Consider the following 16,156-nt stretch of genomic DNA (forward strand, 5'->3'; position numbering starts at 1 on the left):
GTCTTTCTTCCTTCTTTCTTTTTTTATTAATTTAACAAAAGCTTGAAGGCTAGCTTTCTTTCCGGCACCTTGCTTAGGCATTAAAGGTAATGATGAAGAGGATGTGATTCCTGTCTTCCCCTCTACCTGGTACTGTGGTGCTACAGTCACATATGTTTCTGAGGTGCCAGCGGGCCTAGGGCTTGTGCTTCCCAAGTAATAAGGCCTATATTAGAAACACTTAAGGGCCATTTTCCTGGTCTCTTAGAGGTTCCCTGTGTTTGTGCAGAGCAGATTCTCTTTTCATTATTCGTATTTCTCTCACGGATCTCTAACTTTATGACCAATACATTTGCATGGAAAAGAACTAGTTATCCATGCACTATTCCTATAGGTGACATGCATCTTAGAGAAAACTCATAAACCTTTACTCAAGGCATTACTCTTAGGCCAGAATTCCTTAGTTACCTTGGAGTACAAACCACTGAAAACCCAGTTGGAAAAATAGAGAGTGCACTCTGCTCTAACACAGTGGACCTAGAACCCACATTCATCAACCCAGAAAGGAAAAATCTAAATTGAGTATTTTTGTTCTACCAGAACATAAGCACCAAGAAAAAGTTATTACATAAAGGATCCTGTGTTTTGACTATAGTAAAGTTAAAAATTCTTTTGCAAAATGACTAATTGTCCTTACCTATATTTATAAATATGAAGTTTTATAAGTATCTACTTTCTTTGATGAAGGAATCACCTATAGGAATTTAGAAATTTCAAATGTGTAAAAGTAGTACCAAAAGGACTTCTATCTTTGGGATTTAAATGGGCAATTACTTTCATGAACCTCAGTACCATTTCCCCACAGATCATAAGGATATGCAGTTGGGATAACTAATTCACTGATTATGGGAGCAAAAGCAGCACAATCCATCCCTAATCTCCCCCTAGAGACAGAACCATCCTTAGGAATATTGTGAATGGGCTTGGTAGGCAATGATGCTAAATGGTGTGAGAAATGAGCTGCATAGAGGAAGAGGGTGGAAGCAGGCAAATAAATTGGGAAAACCTTCAGCAGTGCATACTGTGCTATCTGCCTTCCTCATTTGTGTGTTTTCTGAGTCAGCATTAGCTAAATTTTCCAAAGACCTATCCACAAAGTACAGCCTGGGCGTTCAGGGAACGTCACTCATTTCCCCCAGTGACCTTGACAAGTCAGAAGCTTGAAAGCAGGGAAATCCGGATGTCTCACTTATGAAGTGAAGCAGTAAGAGCCCTCACGTACTCCAGAAGTCTCCATCAAGACTGGTGATTGAGTGTTTGTCTCTGTGACTGCCAGTGGCCATCTGAGGTGCTTCTCTGGCTCTGAAGAGGTTGGCAAAATGTCCAAGTGTTTCAGCCTAATGTTGCTTCTTGCCCCTATTTGGACCACAAGACTCCTGGTCCAGAGCTCTCTCCGTGTAGAAGGTAAGTGTCTTACCAGATTTCCTGAGGCAAGGCAAGATCTTGCAAACTGTGTTAAGCCTACCGAGCTCTTGACTATGGATTGCTGGGAGTGGGTGACCCTCAATTTCAACAGAAGACCTAATTGGTAGTGTTGCTCTGCTAGAAATGTTTTTTACCATATTCTCATTGTTACCAAAATGATTTACATTTACCTTTACATCATCTTGACTTATATTTTTAGCTATGGAATATTTTCATAAGAATATTTTGAAACAAAATATTGAGGAGAAATACTCTATTGTTGGAAGTGTTTCACTGAAGAAGCAAATTCTGATTGTGAAAAATTTAAAGCAATCACTAAGCCTAGAAAAAAATGGGGTAACTGTCACTAAATATTTACCTGACATATATTTTTAGAAATGTCAGCATGATTATTTCATTTCAATTTTACTATATTATAAAAGGAATGCAATGTTTAAATAGGCAATAACTGAAAAAAACTATGAAAATATAGGTTTGAAAATTAGCCATAAGCTTCCCTACTAAAAGAAAGACTTAAAGATTAAGTGATTTCCAGGCTTTTGAGGTGCCTATATAGAAACTTCATTCTGCACTGCGGCAAAAGTTGTAACCACAAACCACTTACTACAGCTCTGGGCAAGTGAAAATCGGAGTACTTTGAAAGGAAAATTGTACTTTCCTTTATTGGCAGATGCCCTGAGATATAAAATATGTTGAAAACTCAGGTTCAAATTTGATTAATATATTAAAATAAAAAATATAATTTATTTTAATTTGTAAGGGAGGCTACAGTTATATGAGTGTTCGTGGTTTTTTTTTAAACACCAGAACAATTATACTCAAATAAGTTTGGTTCTCTTAGAAAATCCCTGGGAGACTATACACTTTCCCCCACAATGTGCCATTGCTCAAACTGTTTTGGAAATTGTTCTTTACAAATAAATCCATCAGATTTTTTTGTGCCATACTCAATAATGGCAAAATTTCCTAAAGAAATTAAAACTTTGAAACAGTCAAAAGTCATTGAGAACTATGATTTAAGAATAAGTGGCCAATGAAGGTGAGTGGACTGGGATGGGAACTAATATTTTTGAGGGACTACTTTGTAGACAAAGAATTGGGTTTATGTTAGGTGTTATCTAAACATATCTAATAATTATGTATTATTATTATATATTAATATATTTATATAATATAGATAAAATAGATAATTTAAATTAATAATCTCAGAGAAGCCAAGTGACTTGTCCAATATCATGCAGGTGGTAAATAATAAAAGTTGGATTTCAATTCAGATCTGATTCCTAAGTATATACTATTTCCCCTATGCCTGATGTTTCTTAAGAAGTCTTATTGCAGGGGTTAATGGAGTATCCTTTGACTCCAGCTCCCTCTTTTTACCATAAATGAAACAGGAAAACATAAAAATGATTAATATTTGTTGACTTCCAACTATGGGCCCAACCATAGCTGGTACAAAGATCCTGTGAGGAAGACATAACCAACCCCATTCTACAGGTGGCAATGCTGACTTGTGCAAGGTCCCACAGCCAGTTAATACAGAAGCAACATTCAAAATTAGTTTCAGTCTTCCAGGATAAGTCAATTATTACTCTAAATAGCAATATTTAGAGTAAAAACTGAAGTGTGATGAGAGAATGGCAAGTGGTATAATTAATAAATCTTATCTGCAGGCAAATCCCAAAGAAGCAGTCATAAAAAGTCTGAGCAATATCAGGGTCACTGGGCTAACTGAGCCATATTCTGGAACAATGTGTTCAATGAATTCAGCTCTAGGTGTGTGTGTATGCATGTGCACATGCATATGTGTTCATCTTCTCTCCATGGCACAGTGGAAAGTGAGAACAGTGTCATAGTTAAGAATACGGTTTTAGAATCAGGTTTAATTGGGTTTATGCCTCTAATCTGCTTCCTAATATCTCTATGTGTTTAAGCTTGGGACAGTTATTAATCTCCCCAAGCCTTGATTTTCTGTTTTAGGAGACAGGGTATGGCAAAGACTAACAACAGATGATAGGTATTGGTAGTAAAATTAGTATTTGTATCAATATCAATATTGGTATAGGTGCATACAGTCGAGGTTGCTTTGTCACCTCAGTCACAAACCCTCATATTGAGGTGTTGGCTCTCTGTTCTCTCTTTTGGTCAGAGCAGAGTCTGGAAGTAAATAAGACAATCCACAAATACTATACATCATATATAACACCCTACTCTAGAATATAGTGTAGTCTGGAAGACTTAGAAATGCTCCTTTTCATGTTTGCAGGAAGAAACTTCCTTTAAATAGCAACCTAGAAAATGGTCAAAGCATATATGATTGAACATCCAATGCACAAACCCAAGTACAAGCAATTGCTTGGGAGACTGAAATGCCCTTTCATGGACTGTTATGGGTGAAGGCCAATAGGAATAAGGTACCTGAATACAATGCAACTTGGAAATTTCATTAAGTTCTACAAATCCCAAAGGGAGGAGAATCAAGAGAAATCCCATATCCATTAGGTTTTGAGTAAATATATGATTCACATCTTAAATGTTCAGCTGCCTTGGCTTCTCTAAGATGATCAATCATGGAGACTAAATGCTTTGAAGATAGCATAATGATAATATATTATCTATGATTTATTGAGCACCTACTATACGGCAGACACGATGCTAAGCATTTGTTAGGATTAACTCATTTAGTACCCTAAGAAATAGATACTGTTATTTTCTTGACTTCTTTAAAGTAAGGAAAATGAGGCTTGAAGATGAAGTAACTAGCCTAAGGTCATAAAGCTAGCAAGTGAAGAGGCTACATTCAAGCCCTGGTTTGACTCAAACGCTGACACTCAATTGGTTATTTCTCTGCCACAGGTCAGAATCAGGACAAGGTTTACTGCCCAGGTCCTCCAGGAACTTCTGAGTAAGCCTGCCCCCCAATGGTCAGAGAAGAGCTGGACCTGAGAGAGCTCACATTCTGGCAGACCCACTGCAACATTTTCAGCCCATTTCAGACCTAGTGGTGTCTCCAACCCACAGTGGTTGGGGGAGTTGCTAACTGCTCTATTAATCAGAGTCCTGAATTCTATCTTTCTAAAAGTCTCAGACCCATCATTTTATAGACTTCAGAAAGGCTTGCAGCGATTGCACTACCTAGACATTCCCCCCCCCCCCCCACAAGGAACTATTATCTGAAGCCCCCCATGTGATAAACAATGTATGTTAAGCAGTGGGATAGGATGAACTAAAACCTCATGAGATTTACACCTTGGACCAGAGCAAGCACCCATCTAATCCAGCAGGCTGTCCTTCTGGAAAATGCCTGGTCTGTGCCCTGTTGTTTCTATACCCCACATCCCCAAGAACATCACTGCTGCATCAAGACATTAATGCTCTACTAGGAAGCAGAGCCTAAGAGCTGGAAACAAAGTCGCAAACTGAGGATCTATGTGATTCCCTTGCAGAGGTTTCCATCTTGGGGCCATGCAGAATTGTGGGGATAACCCTCGTGGGCAAAAAGACAACCCAGCAGCTGAGTTTCACAGATGCCAAGGAGGCCTGTAGGCTGCTGGGGCTAACTTTGGCCAGCAAAGCCCAGGTTGAAGCAGCATGGAGGTCTGGTTTTGAGACTTGCAGGTGAGAAACAGCTGAATCCACTAACACTGCTGGGGCTCTGTATTTCCATTCAGTAGATATGGTGCCTTCTAATCATTTATCCATTCAGCTAATATGTATTCTGTTACAGCTATGGATGGGTTGATGACAAGGTCTTGGTCATCCCTCGGATTCTTTCAAATCCCAAGTGTGGGAAGAACGGGATTGGTGTCCTTGTTTGGAAAGCTTCACTTAGCCAAATGTTCAAGGCCTATTGTCACAATTCATCTGGTGAGTGAGATCCACAGCCTCTCCACTTGGTGTGTTTTCTCTGACCTGAGATCTGCCTGGGAAGAGAAACTCTTAGAGTAGCAGCAGAGGCAGTTATGGTGATGGTCATCTAATCTTCCCAAGACTTCCTCTCTGATCAGGCTGGAAGTGGCAGAGAGGGAATATATGACTGAAAGGCAACACAGGGAGAGGGCATCACAGGAGGCTCACCCCCACCTCCTCTCCAACCCACCCATCCTGTAAGATAAACAGGAAGAAGAGAAGGAAACAAATGTGTATAGCGAATCCACTATGGACAAAGTAATGTGCTAAGGAATTTGTGTTACTAAATCCTAACAACTTCCTTGTGAGGATGCTTTATCATCTCCATTTTGCAGATTAAAACAAAACAAAACAAAACAGCACAGAGGACTTTATATTTGTCTAAGGTTTCATTACTATAAATGTTCAAATTCAGGTCTAACTCTAAAACCATGCTCTCTCCACTATTCCTTAGCCCTTTATAGGAGAGAAAATTCAGGTGCTACATTTGACATTTTATTTATTTATTTATTTTTAAGATTTATTTTATTTATTTCTCTCTCCAACACCCCCCCTCCCCCGTTGTCTGCTCTCTGTGTCCATTCGCTGTGTGTTCTTCTGCGTCAGCTTGCATTATCTGGCAGCACTGGGAAACTGCGTCTCTTTTTTGATGCATCATGTTGCTGTGTCAGCTCTCTGGGCGGTTCTCCTCATGGGGTGCACTCCTTGTGCATGGGGCACTCCTACACAGGGGCGCCCCCGTGTGGCATGGCACTCCTTGTGTGTGGCAGCACTGTACATGGGCCAGCTTACCACATGGGTCAGGAGGCCCAAGGATCGAATCCTGGTAGGTTCCATATGGTAGGCGGATACTTCTCGGATACTCTATCAGTTGAGCCATGTCCGCTTCCCACATTTGACATTTTAAAGAACAAATGCAATCTCTATTTTATGGAGTGGAAGTATAAGAGGAAAGAAAGGGAAGGCAAGAGAGAGGTTTTATAGAATGCCTGTTCAATAAAAGTAGAAGGAAAGCTACATCTAGAAAATCATCATTTTGTACCCTCTCCCTTTCTTCCCCTATGTAATAACTGATTTCAGCAAAGATCATCAAAGTCATTAAGCCACTAAGTAAAAATTTCATGGTGATCAAGATATTTGCATGGTACCAAAATATCACACTATAGATTACTTACTAATTGCAAAGGGGAAAATATGTCTTTACAATTTCACTGGAGAGATTTGGCAGTCACCACCTTAATCAAATGATTAAACAGCCTAAGTATTGGTGAGGAACCCTGATAGCATGTCTTTTATTGTGATGTAATCCAAAGTACAAAATACCACCTCTGCAGTAGTCTTTGCACTTTCTCTGCCCCAAACATGGAATCAGCCATTTCTCCCAGATCTTACTCCTTTTAATGAAGAATGGTTATTAGAAACCAAGATCTGAACCATAATCCATGCTGTATAGCAGTGCTCCAAAATGTATTCATTAAATGCAATGAATGTTCCACACTGATGAAAGAATTTGGTGATGTAGGAGGAGTGGGGTGGGGTGGGGAGTGGGGGTATATGGGATCCTCATATTTTTTAATGTAATATTTTGTATGATCTATGTATCTTTAAATTTTTTTAAAAAAATCTATTTTAAAAAATGCGTTGTATCTCCCTGTCATAATTCGAATAGGCTTATGAGAACACAGTTTTGATGTTGCTGAGGATGATCTTTGATTTGGATAAATTAGCATATTTTCTGAGATTCTTGAACTCACTTCAAGCAAATAAATTACTGGAATAAAAAAAGAGAAACCAAGATCTGGATGCAAGATGTTTTCTTTTTTTTTTTTTTTTAAAGATTTATTTATTTCTCTTCCCCCACCGCCCTGTTGTCTGTTCTCTGTGTCTATTTGCTGGCTCTTCTTCTTTGTCCGCTTCTGTTGTTGTCAGCAGCACAAGAATCTCTGTTGTCATCTTGTTGTGTCAGCTCTCTGTGTGGGCGGTGCCATTCTTAGGCAGGCTGCACTTTCTTTCGCACTGGGCAGCTCTCCTTATGGGGCGCACTCCTTCTGCGTGGGGCTCCCCTATGCGGGGGACACCCCTACATGGTAGGGCACTCCGTGCGCACATCAGCACTGCGCATGGGCCAGCTCCACACAGGTCAAGGAGGCCTGGGGTTTGAACCACAGACCTCCCATGTGGTAGGCGGACGCCCTAACCACTGGGCCAAGTCCACTTCCCAAGATGTTTTCTTACTGCAGACATTTTCATTGTTTCTCAGTCCTTTTTAATGGACACACTTACTTAATAATGAATTTATGTTGATATTTCTAATGCAAATTTAACAATTCAAATTTATTATTATTTTACTTTGTTTTATATTTGTATATCTTTTCTCTTATTTTGAAAGTCTTATTCCCAATAAGTACTATTAATATGGTTTCTTAGACCACAATAGTTTCAAAATTAAAATCCAACATCATGTGGAATAATAAACCTACGAAGTGAAATTTGAGATTTCTTTGCAGGTCCTTTTGTCCTTAGACAATATCCCCCTCAGAATACAATTAGAGAATTGTGTACAAAAGTGACCTGAAAAATTCACTACTCTCTGTGTTTATATAATATTATCATTTACAAATTAATCAGGTTCATTTTATCAGTATCTTTGTGAGACGTAGGATCAGAGCAAAGTGCTTTTAGAGCTCTGCATGCTCCATGCTGACTGGAGCCTCCACTTACACTGTTCCCTTGCACAATACTCATCTTCTTCATGGCCTGGGTAACTCCTACTCCTTACTGAAGTCTCAAGTGTCATGTCCCCTACGAAGCCTTACCTCTGTTCTTATCTGTTTTCTTGGACTCCAACCACACTCTGTACTTAATATCTATCAGAGCAATTGGTACATTTTAGAGAAATTATGATTTTAGTTTGGAGAAGGAGAGCCAAATCCTAGGTGAGACACATGGTGCCCTTGACCAGTTAGGGACCACAGGGTCAGACTACTGTTGATCCCTTACACCCTTGTCTTCTCAGTCACACTTATGAACAGAGAGGCAAAAGAAATTAATTCTTCAGTAAAACAACATATGTATCATTTCTACTTAATGGGAGAAGTAACTCATGCTTAGAATGTACCTTATCTGTGGTCACAATTAGTAAGAGATAGAGCCAGGATTTAAATTTTGCGCTAAGTATATTGTTTCATGCTACTCCATGTAACACCTTCCATGGTGATGACCACACATCAATAATATACCAAGTCCAGGGGAGGTCCTGTGCAATATTTTTTAGGAGCTCTCCAATTGATTCCAATGTGCAGCCAGGATGGAGAACCACTTTAATCTAGATATCTCTAAGATCTAAATTTTAGGATTCTAGATACTTCTCGATTCTCCTATTTATCAGTAATTGCATAACCCTCCTTCCTCACTTCCAAATTGTTCTCTCTCCTTCGATCTCTCTCCCTCCCCCACCCCCTGGCTCCAATTCATCCTGTACATGTATCCACTGATAATTATGTTACTTCTCTGCTCCACAGTCTTGGATGACTTCCCATCTGTGAATATGGCATAAACCATCAAGGTTTTTTCACAAAAAAAGTGAAGCATATATGAGAAATATGTATAACATTTGGAAGTTTTGTGGACCCCAGTTAAAAATTCCCTCTCCTATTGAATAAATGCCAAATTCCTTAACATGGCAATCACGAAGCTTGATATTCTGACCCCAACTTACCTTCCCACCTCCTGCCTGCAGTCTTTCTTATTCACAATCACACTTCGCACCCTCAGCCACATTGTGATTCTTATCATTTTTCTAATATACCTATACTCTGAAACTTCTGGATTCTTGGGTCCTGGTATTTGCGTTGACTGGAATACTCTATTTCCTCTTCTATATTAGATGAACTGCTATACTCTGTTCCAGCCATACTGGCTTTCTTATTCACCAAACATGCTAAGTTTGTTCTACTTCAGGCTCTTGAAATTTCTGTTCTCTTTATTTGGATTGCTTTTGCCCTAGATCTTCAATGGCTGGCTACTTTTTATCACTCAGGTCTCAGTTTAAATATCAACTCCCCAAAGAGACCTTCTCTTATCATCCTATCCAAAGTATCTGTTCCCCATTCCCCACCTATACCAGTTTAATCCTTAACCTGTTTAATTTTCTTCTCAACATTTGTCATCCTCTGAAATTTCTGGTTTATTTGTTTAATTTTAAAAATTATCTCTATCCTTCCAATAACATGAAAGCTCCTTGAGAGACTTTGTCTTGTTTGCACGATGTCCCTTGCACCTAGAATAGTGCCTGGCACAGAGTAGGTGCTCAATAAGTATTTGTTGAATTGATGCAGTAATTCTCTATACTCTGTCCAAATACCTCCCCTGTGAATTCCCAATCATCTCCCCCTAAGTTTATCAAAATACTTCTGTCCTCCTGTAAGCAGGAAGCATGTCTTATTTGTCTCTGTTTCCGGTTCCTAACATAATATATTGTGCTCAATAGGGTTTTCCCCCTGATGTTTAAAAATGTTCATTTTCTAAGGAAGGAATTTAGCATGTACTCAATAATTGGAAATGTAGTTAAGACTTCAGGGCAGAGATGGTCAAATAATTATGCCTATTTTAAACAGAGGTCTTTTTAAAGTAAAATGGATAGTGTAAAATACTGACTTCATGTATGTGTCACTAAAATATTTTATCAGTATCTATGATCTTGATTGGAAATTTTATTTAACCTTCAAAAACCAGTCAAGTTAGTGGAATAACTTGCTCTTGATTGCTAACATTCCAGTGGACATGGCCTACTGTTACAAATTCACATTACAACATATTGCATGGCTCTGCCATGTACTAGCTTTGGGACCTTGGGGAAGTTCTACAATATCTCAGAACCTCAGTTTTCACCTGTATAAACAGGGTTCAATAACATTGCTAAATTAGATACCTACTTAAACACTTAGCACCACGGTTGACTCAGAGTAAGATGGTCAACAAAGGTCAGTTTCTTCTCTGTCACATATAACAGACTGGAAAGCAAAACCAGCCCTACCCACATTTTTTAATAAAGTTTTGATGAGCACTGAGGGGTCTGTTTTTTGCAGATCCTTGTCTCAAAGTGGGATCATGTGTTTTATATTTGGTTTCTTCATCTATTTCTTCCTTCCTCCCATTTTTCCTCCCATCCTTTATGCATCAAATATTTGTTGACCATGTCCTATGTGCCAGGCACAGTGTACATACCATAATGACCAAGACAGAGAGGGTTTCTGCTTCCAGGAAGCTTCCAGTCCAGAGGGGAAAAGTGTGATGAGAACTGTGACAAGGGAAGTACAAGGAGAACATATGCCTAGGGACCCAATTTAATCAGTATGCTTACCAATTAAATCAATATGAAAGGGATGGTCAATCTGATACCTGAAGGACAAGTTAAGAGGTAGCTACATAAAGAGGGTCAGAGGTAGATGTGAGAGAAATCACGTCAAAAACAGAAGGAATTTCTGTATGGCTGAAGCACTGAGAGCAAGAAATATTCAGATAAGGCTGGAGATGTCAGCAGGGGCCAGATCTTGGAGGGCCTTAGAGACTACGCAGTAGGGACTGTCATTGAAGGATCCTAAAGAAGGACATGAGATGATATGATTTGTATTTTTGTGAGGTCATTCTGGCTGAATGTATAGGGATTAGAAGGTTGTAAGACTGGAGTTTACAAAACCAGTTAGGAGGCTTTTGAAATACTTACTTTTTATTTTTCCCTCTCTTCACAGACACTTGGATTAATTCATGCTTTCCAGAAATTATCACCACCAAAGAGCCCATGTTCAACACTGAAATGGCAACATACACAACAGAAATTAATGTCAGTGAGAGCACATATTCAGCATCATCCCCTTCTTCCTCTCCACCTGCTCTTACTCCTGCTCCTCCTCTGGCTTCCACTTTCACTCCACGGAAAAGAAAATTAATTTGCATAACAGAAGCTTTTATGGAAACTAGTACCATACCCACAGAAACTGAATCTTATATTGGAAGTCAGGGAGCATTCAAGAATAAAGCTACTGAGTTTGGAGGTATGTTTGTGTTATGTTTGTATATGTTTATGCATTAGGAACAATACCTAGAAAAACAGCCTGTTTTCACATTGGGCACTCAGGACCTGCTAAGTACAAATAAAGCTCAATGCAAACGCAAATGGTATAAAGCAATTGAACTTGAGAGCTGGAAAGAATCTTGATGGTTAAGCTAAAAGCCATGAGTATAAAATAGCTTCACTGTTTAAAACTCAAAGGCTTTTAATAATAAATTACTGTAATTTCCTAAATGTTAATTTATAGTATTTTCAAAATATATACCTTAAATGCCTACCACTAGAAAGTTTATTCTCCCATTTAAAGGTAAAGGGTCTTGTACTTAATTAGCTCCAAACTTACTATCTCAAGTCCACAGAGAGGAAACAAATTCCGTCTGTCATGTTGCAACTGATAGAGCAGATAGGTTAAGGATTCTACAGGTAAGAAGGCAAGATGCAGAAGTGGGCCCAAGTGGCCCTTGAGTGGCCACATAGAAGGCTTTCCTCCTGCATCATATTTTGTCTCCATCACATGTAAAGATGACTCTTTAAAAGAGTAGTATACATCTATGTATCTTTTTTTAAAAGGGCAATTAAATAAAAAAATTAAAAACAAACAAAAAAGAGTAGTACACAATGAGGTATAAGTGAAGGACCAACAGGCCATGTCTCTGTTTCCTCCAGGTGTTCCCACAGCTCTCCTAATACTGGCTCTTCTCTTCTTTGCTGCTGCAGCTGGTCTCGCAGTTTGCTATGTCAAAAGGTGAGATTGTTGGCACATTTTGTTCACCAGCCTTGCGATCTCTGTGTTTTGCCAGGGCTGTTATTGGCATTTTCTTGGTCAAAATGGAGGTGCCAGTTCTCTTACACTATAAATTGTCTCCTGTATTTCACCTTTCTTCACTACAACTTATCTTTCCTACTATGTCAGCGCCGGCGTGTCATCAGACTTTAGGTATAAATAAATGGCTATCCCTCGAAAACCAAGAAGAAATAAGAAAAGACTGACATTTGGAGGGGGAAAAAGCGTATGCTTTATTTTACTTTGGATTCTTTGTTTTTGGTGGAAGGGTTGGGAGATCAGCCTAAACCTTGGCCTGTGAATTTACTGTGTAATCTAAATGAATCCATTAAGGTGGGGATGTGCTAATATATGAGTATGCCTGTGCTACTGTCAGCCTGAAATAAAAGTACCCAGTATACTGTGCCAACACACCATAATAGATGAAGCTTCATCCATTGTTACTTGTGCTACATGGAAGCCTCTCTCACCTTAAATTTTATATTTATGCCTCAAGGTATGTGCCGGCCTTCCCTTTTACAAACAAGAGTCAGCAGAAGGAAATGATTGAAACCAAAACAGTGAGAGAAGAAAAGACCAATGAGAGCAACCCCACTGAGGAATCAAAGAAAACTGATAAAAAGTCAGAAGAGCCCCTAAGTCCACCCAAAACTACAGTGCGATGCCTGGAAGCTGAAGTTTAGATGAGAGAGAAACAGGAGGACACACCTGAGACCTGTTTCTTTCCTGATGCCTAAGTATCTTGGTCCAGTTGGGGAAATTAAAAGGGCCAAAGAACCAAAGAAGAAAGTCCCTCCTTGGTTCCTAACTGGAATCAGCTCAGGAGTGCCTTTGGACTGTGGAGTTCTCCAAAGGAACTCCCTTCTTATTATTGCAATTCTTTCTGGGTCCTACCCTTCTACCTCCAAAACTTCCCACAATCTTTCTACCAAATAAAATTTGTCCAAATAGAATTTCAGTAGGAGAAAGAAACTTTGCAAAGTGCAAAGACCAAAAATAGTACATCAGGACACCTTTGTAAATGGCCCTCTAGGTTGCCTGGGAATAGGTGAGTTAAGAGCCAAGGAGCTGTTAATCCCAAGGCTTTCTCTACTGATTCCACAGCCCAGGTCCTTTCTTCAGATCTGAAAGGGAAACATTTATAACACCCTAGTATGTTCCTCTGAGCCAGGCAAGAGCAAAAGAAGGAAGGAAAAGTTTAACAACTGAAGGCCATGGAGATTCACATGACTTGAGACCTAATCTCTGTAAAGTCAAAATAAATAGATAGAATGAGGCCAAGGATACTGACAGCACAGTGTCAGCAGGGACAATAAACACAGACAGGGTAAAAGCATTTTTTTTCTGAATAATTTGATTCAGAACCACTTTTTAGAACATAAACATACTTGCTTTTTTTTCTCTCTCTCTAATACTGCTGCTATTCTCTCTGAAAGAAACAATATTTTTTACATGGCAAAAAAACTCTTAAAAAACTCGATTTTCATCTGTTAGAGAAATTACTAAGGAAAATTACTCTAAAATTTAACAAACATTTACTAAATATTTACTATATGTCAGTGAGCAAATAATATGTTCTGTATTTGAATGTTACTCACCAAGAAAAACTGTATACAGTAGAAAGTTTTCTGAAGCTAATTTTTTCAGTTTTGAAATCCCTAGCTTATCTACTCCCTAACCTAATTTTAAATTTCTGAAACTAACCCATTTATTGTTTTCTCTAATCTGGTGACCATTATAGCTTTAATTTATTATTAGGATACCTAAATGCATTATTACCTCTACATGCCAAAGCACATTCTCTAAGCCATTAATATATGTATCATTAGCTCTCTTTTTCCAAGCAAGAGCCTGAGAGGAGCAGAAATAAGCTGAAAAAATAAAAATATTTAGAAATCTTCTTTGTTCTCTTATTTACTTAAATGCATCATATCCTTCATGCAAAATTGACATAAGACCAAATCATAATCTGCTTGTAAAGTAAGAGGGATAACTTTGGTTGTTACAATACAAACATATGGAAACTCAACAATACATATATCACATAGTGTAACTGTTCTTGCCTTGAGTGACCTTATTTTAAGCTGGTCAAGTACATGCACATAAAATAGTCTGTTACTTGGGGTTTTGGGTCCTACATTCCAATCTGTTTCAGAGTTTATAAGAGGAACTGGAAATGCAGGATAGCTCATTTGTCGTTTTTCTAGCTTTCCCTTTCCTTCTCTCTAATCTTACACGCTTGGACATTAATATCTTCTTCTCTCACCAGTTACTCCACAGCTTTCTGATCCTTTTAGCACAGAGGCCATAACCTATTGGCACAGTGTTTATTAGATAGCCCACAGAGTATTATCTTAAATTTTGATTTGTCAAGAATTATAAATCAAGAGATTTCACATAGTTATATTTCCCATTTAATCTCCACACATTCTCTGATAGGTAAAGATCATAACCACCATTTTTGTCAATTTTAAAATTAAACTTTATAGGGATTAAATTGCTTTTTTAAGATCACAGGGCTAGTTAAATGGCCAAGGTAGAATACAATCCCAAATCAGAATGACTGCAAAGCCTGTTTTTCCCTTGAAAACTGGCAAGATCTGGAGATAGAGAACCCATATTTCCTCATAGCAAAAATCACCTGATACTGAGTAGTGGCTGCCCCCTTTAAATGGAGTATCCTCTTTCCATTTCACAGTCTTCACCACTCTCTAGTGTACCCTAATGCCAAAGTAAAGGTGCCATTTCTTATGGATCTTGTAATACTGTTACCTTTTGTCACATCCATCCCATTTCATTCATTTATATTACCTGCCTAGTACTGCAGGTCTATGAGTTTGAAACTCTGGTTTGCCAGTCCTTAAGCTTCATCTGTTTCTTTCATCCCATTCTCAGGAAGTAAAGAAGAAAAAGAGGAAAGAGCCTAGATGGTAGTCTTCCCTCTGTGTGTATAAGCTAAAAAATAATCAAATCTTCCATACGAGATCTCTTATCTTGTGCACATCTACTATATATTAGGATACTATCATCTTCTGTTATCCTAGACAGGAGTGTGCCCTACCCGGGAAGAGGAAGGAGGAAGGAGGAAAATCCCATCCAGCCATATATATGCATACTCATCCAATAGCTCAAACGTCATCTACAAGCACACTGATGAAAATATGTCATTTCCATAATTATATAGGAAGGGAAGGTAGGGAGAGAGGGAGGGAGGGAAGGAGGAAACAAACATTTAATGAGCACTTATTAACTGACAGTCATTTTCACATTTTCCAGTTAATCTCCACACCTTCCCTGAGACACAAGGATTATAATTGCCATTTTTATTTATTAGAAAATTGAATTTTTAGAGGGATTAAATCACTTTTTTAAGGTTACAGGGTTAGTCAAGTGGTAAAGGTATAATTCAATTGCAGATCAGACAGACTGCTAAACTCACAAACCTTTCTGCATACCACAGTGCTTCTCTTGCCTCTGACTACAATATAGGCATGTAGACTATGCTAATATGCAAGCTTGAAGTTGGTCATTTGCCAAAAGTAACAGTAGTGAAATAAGGCAAAGAACTTAGACTCCTGACCCAATTTCAAGGAATATTTCTTAAATTCATTCACAATAACAGGTTAAAAAGAGAACTACTAAAGAACTTGGAGAACTGCCCCCTCATTGATGCAGACACCATCCTCAGCAAAAACCTCACTGGTCTAGCTCAAATAGTCATAAAATGTAAAGCTCAGAAGTATCTGAGATAAGCTCTTCTAAATTCTGTTTTCAGAGTAAAAAAGAAATGAAACCCAATGTCAGCGAGAGTTACAGGTAGAACCTGATCTGGAAGTCTCCTTATTCCTAGTCAAATCTTTACTCTCCCTTTAGCAAAAAAAAATTGGAAGAATACAAAGGACCATCTTAATTCGAACCTATGGTTCATC

At 38.6% G+C, this 16,156-nt stretch overlaps 1 protein-coding gene and 1 long non-coding RNA gene across 6 annotated transcripts in view; one reads left to right on the forward strand and one right to left on the reverse strand.

Annotated features, from left to right (window-relative positions):
• Positions 1-11,186, reverse strand: part of LOC131280064 (uncharacterized) — a 64,129-nt gene extending 52,943 nt beyond the window's left edge. For 4 of the 5 annotated variants that reach the window (XR_011649799.1, XR_011649801.1, XR_009187644.2 and 1 more), the window contains exon 1: positions 11,099-11,186. This is a non-coding gene — a long non-coding RNA (uncharacterized lncRNA). The remainder of the gene's footprint in view (positions 1-11,098) is intronic. The other variant, XR_011649800.1, reaches the window with a different exon arrangement.
• Positions 1,247-13,045, forward strand: LYVE1 (lymphatic vessel endothelial hyaluronan receptor 1). The gene is made up of 6 exons (XM_004453396.5): positions 1,247-1,443; positions 4,911-5,082; positions 5,192-5,331; positions 11,124-11,426; positions 12,110-12,188; positions 12,724-13,045. Exons 1-6 carry the CDS (start codon positions 1,359-1,361, stop codon positions 12,908-12,910), a joined length of 966 nt encoding a protein of 321 aa, XP_004453453.1. The 5' UTR covers positions 1,247-1,358; the 3' UTR covers positions 12,911-13,045.
• Positions 13,046-16,156: the final 3,111 nt, after the last annotated feature.

Source organism: Dasypus novemcinctus, chromosome 10 (genome assembly GCF_030445035.2).
Source record: "Dasypus novemcinctus isolate mDasNov1 chromosome 10, mDasNov1.1.hap2, whole genome shotgun sequence".
In the NCBI taxonomy this organism is placed as follows: domain Eukaryota; kingdom Metazoa; phylum Chordata; class Mammalia; order Cingulata; family Dasypodidae; genus Dasypus; species Dasypus novemcinctus.

Bases quoted from the DNA above. Each gene is read 5' to 3' on its own strand.
- LYVE1 (XM_004453396.5), top strand. From the start codon at position 1,359: ATGTCCAAGTGTTTCAGCCTAATGTTGCTTCTTGCCCCTATTTGGACC. The intron at 5,083-5,191 runs GTGAGAAACAGC...ATTCTGTTACAG, and splicing joins TCTGGTTTTGAGACTTGCAG to CTATGGATGGGTTGATGACA. The intron at 11,427-12,109 runs GTATGTTTGTGT...TGTTTCCTCCAG, and splicing joins TAAAGCTACTGAGTTTGGAG to GTGTTCCCACAGCTCTCCTA.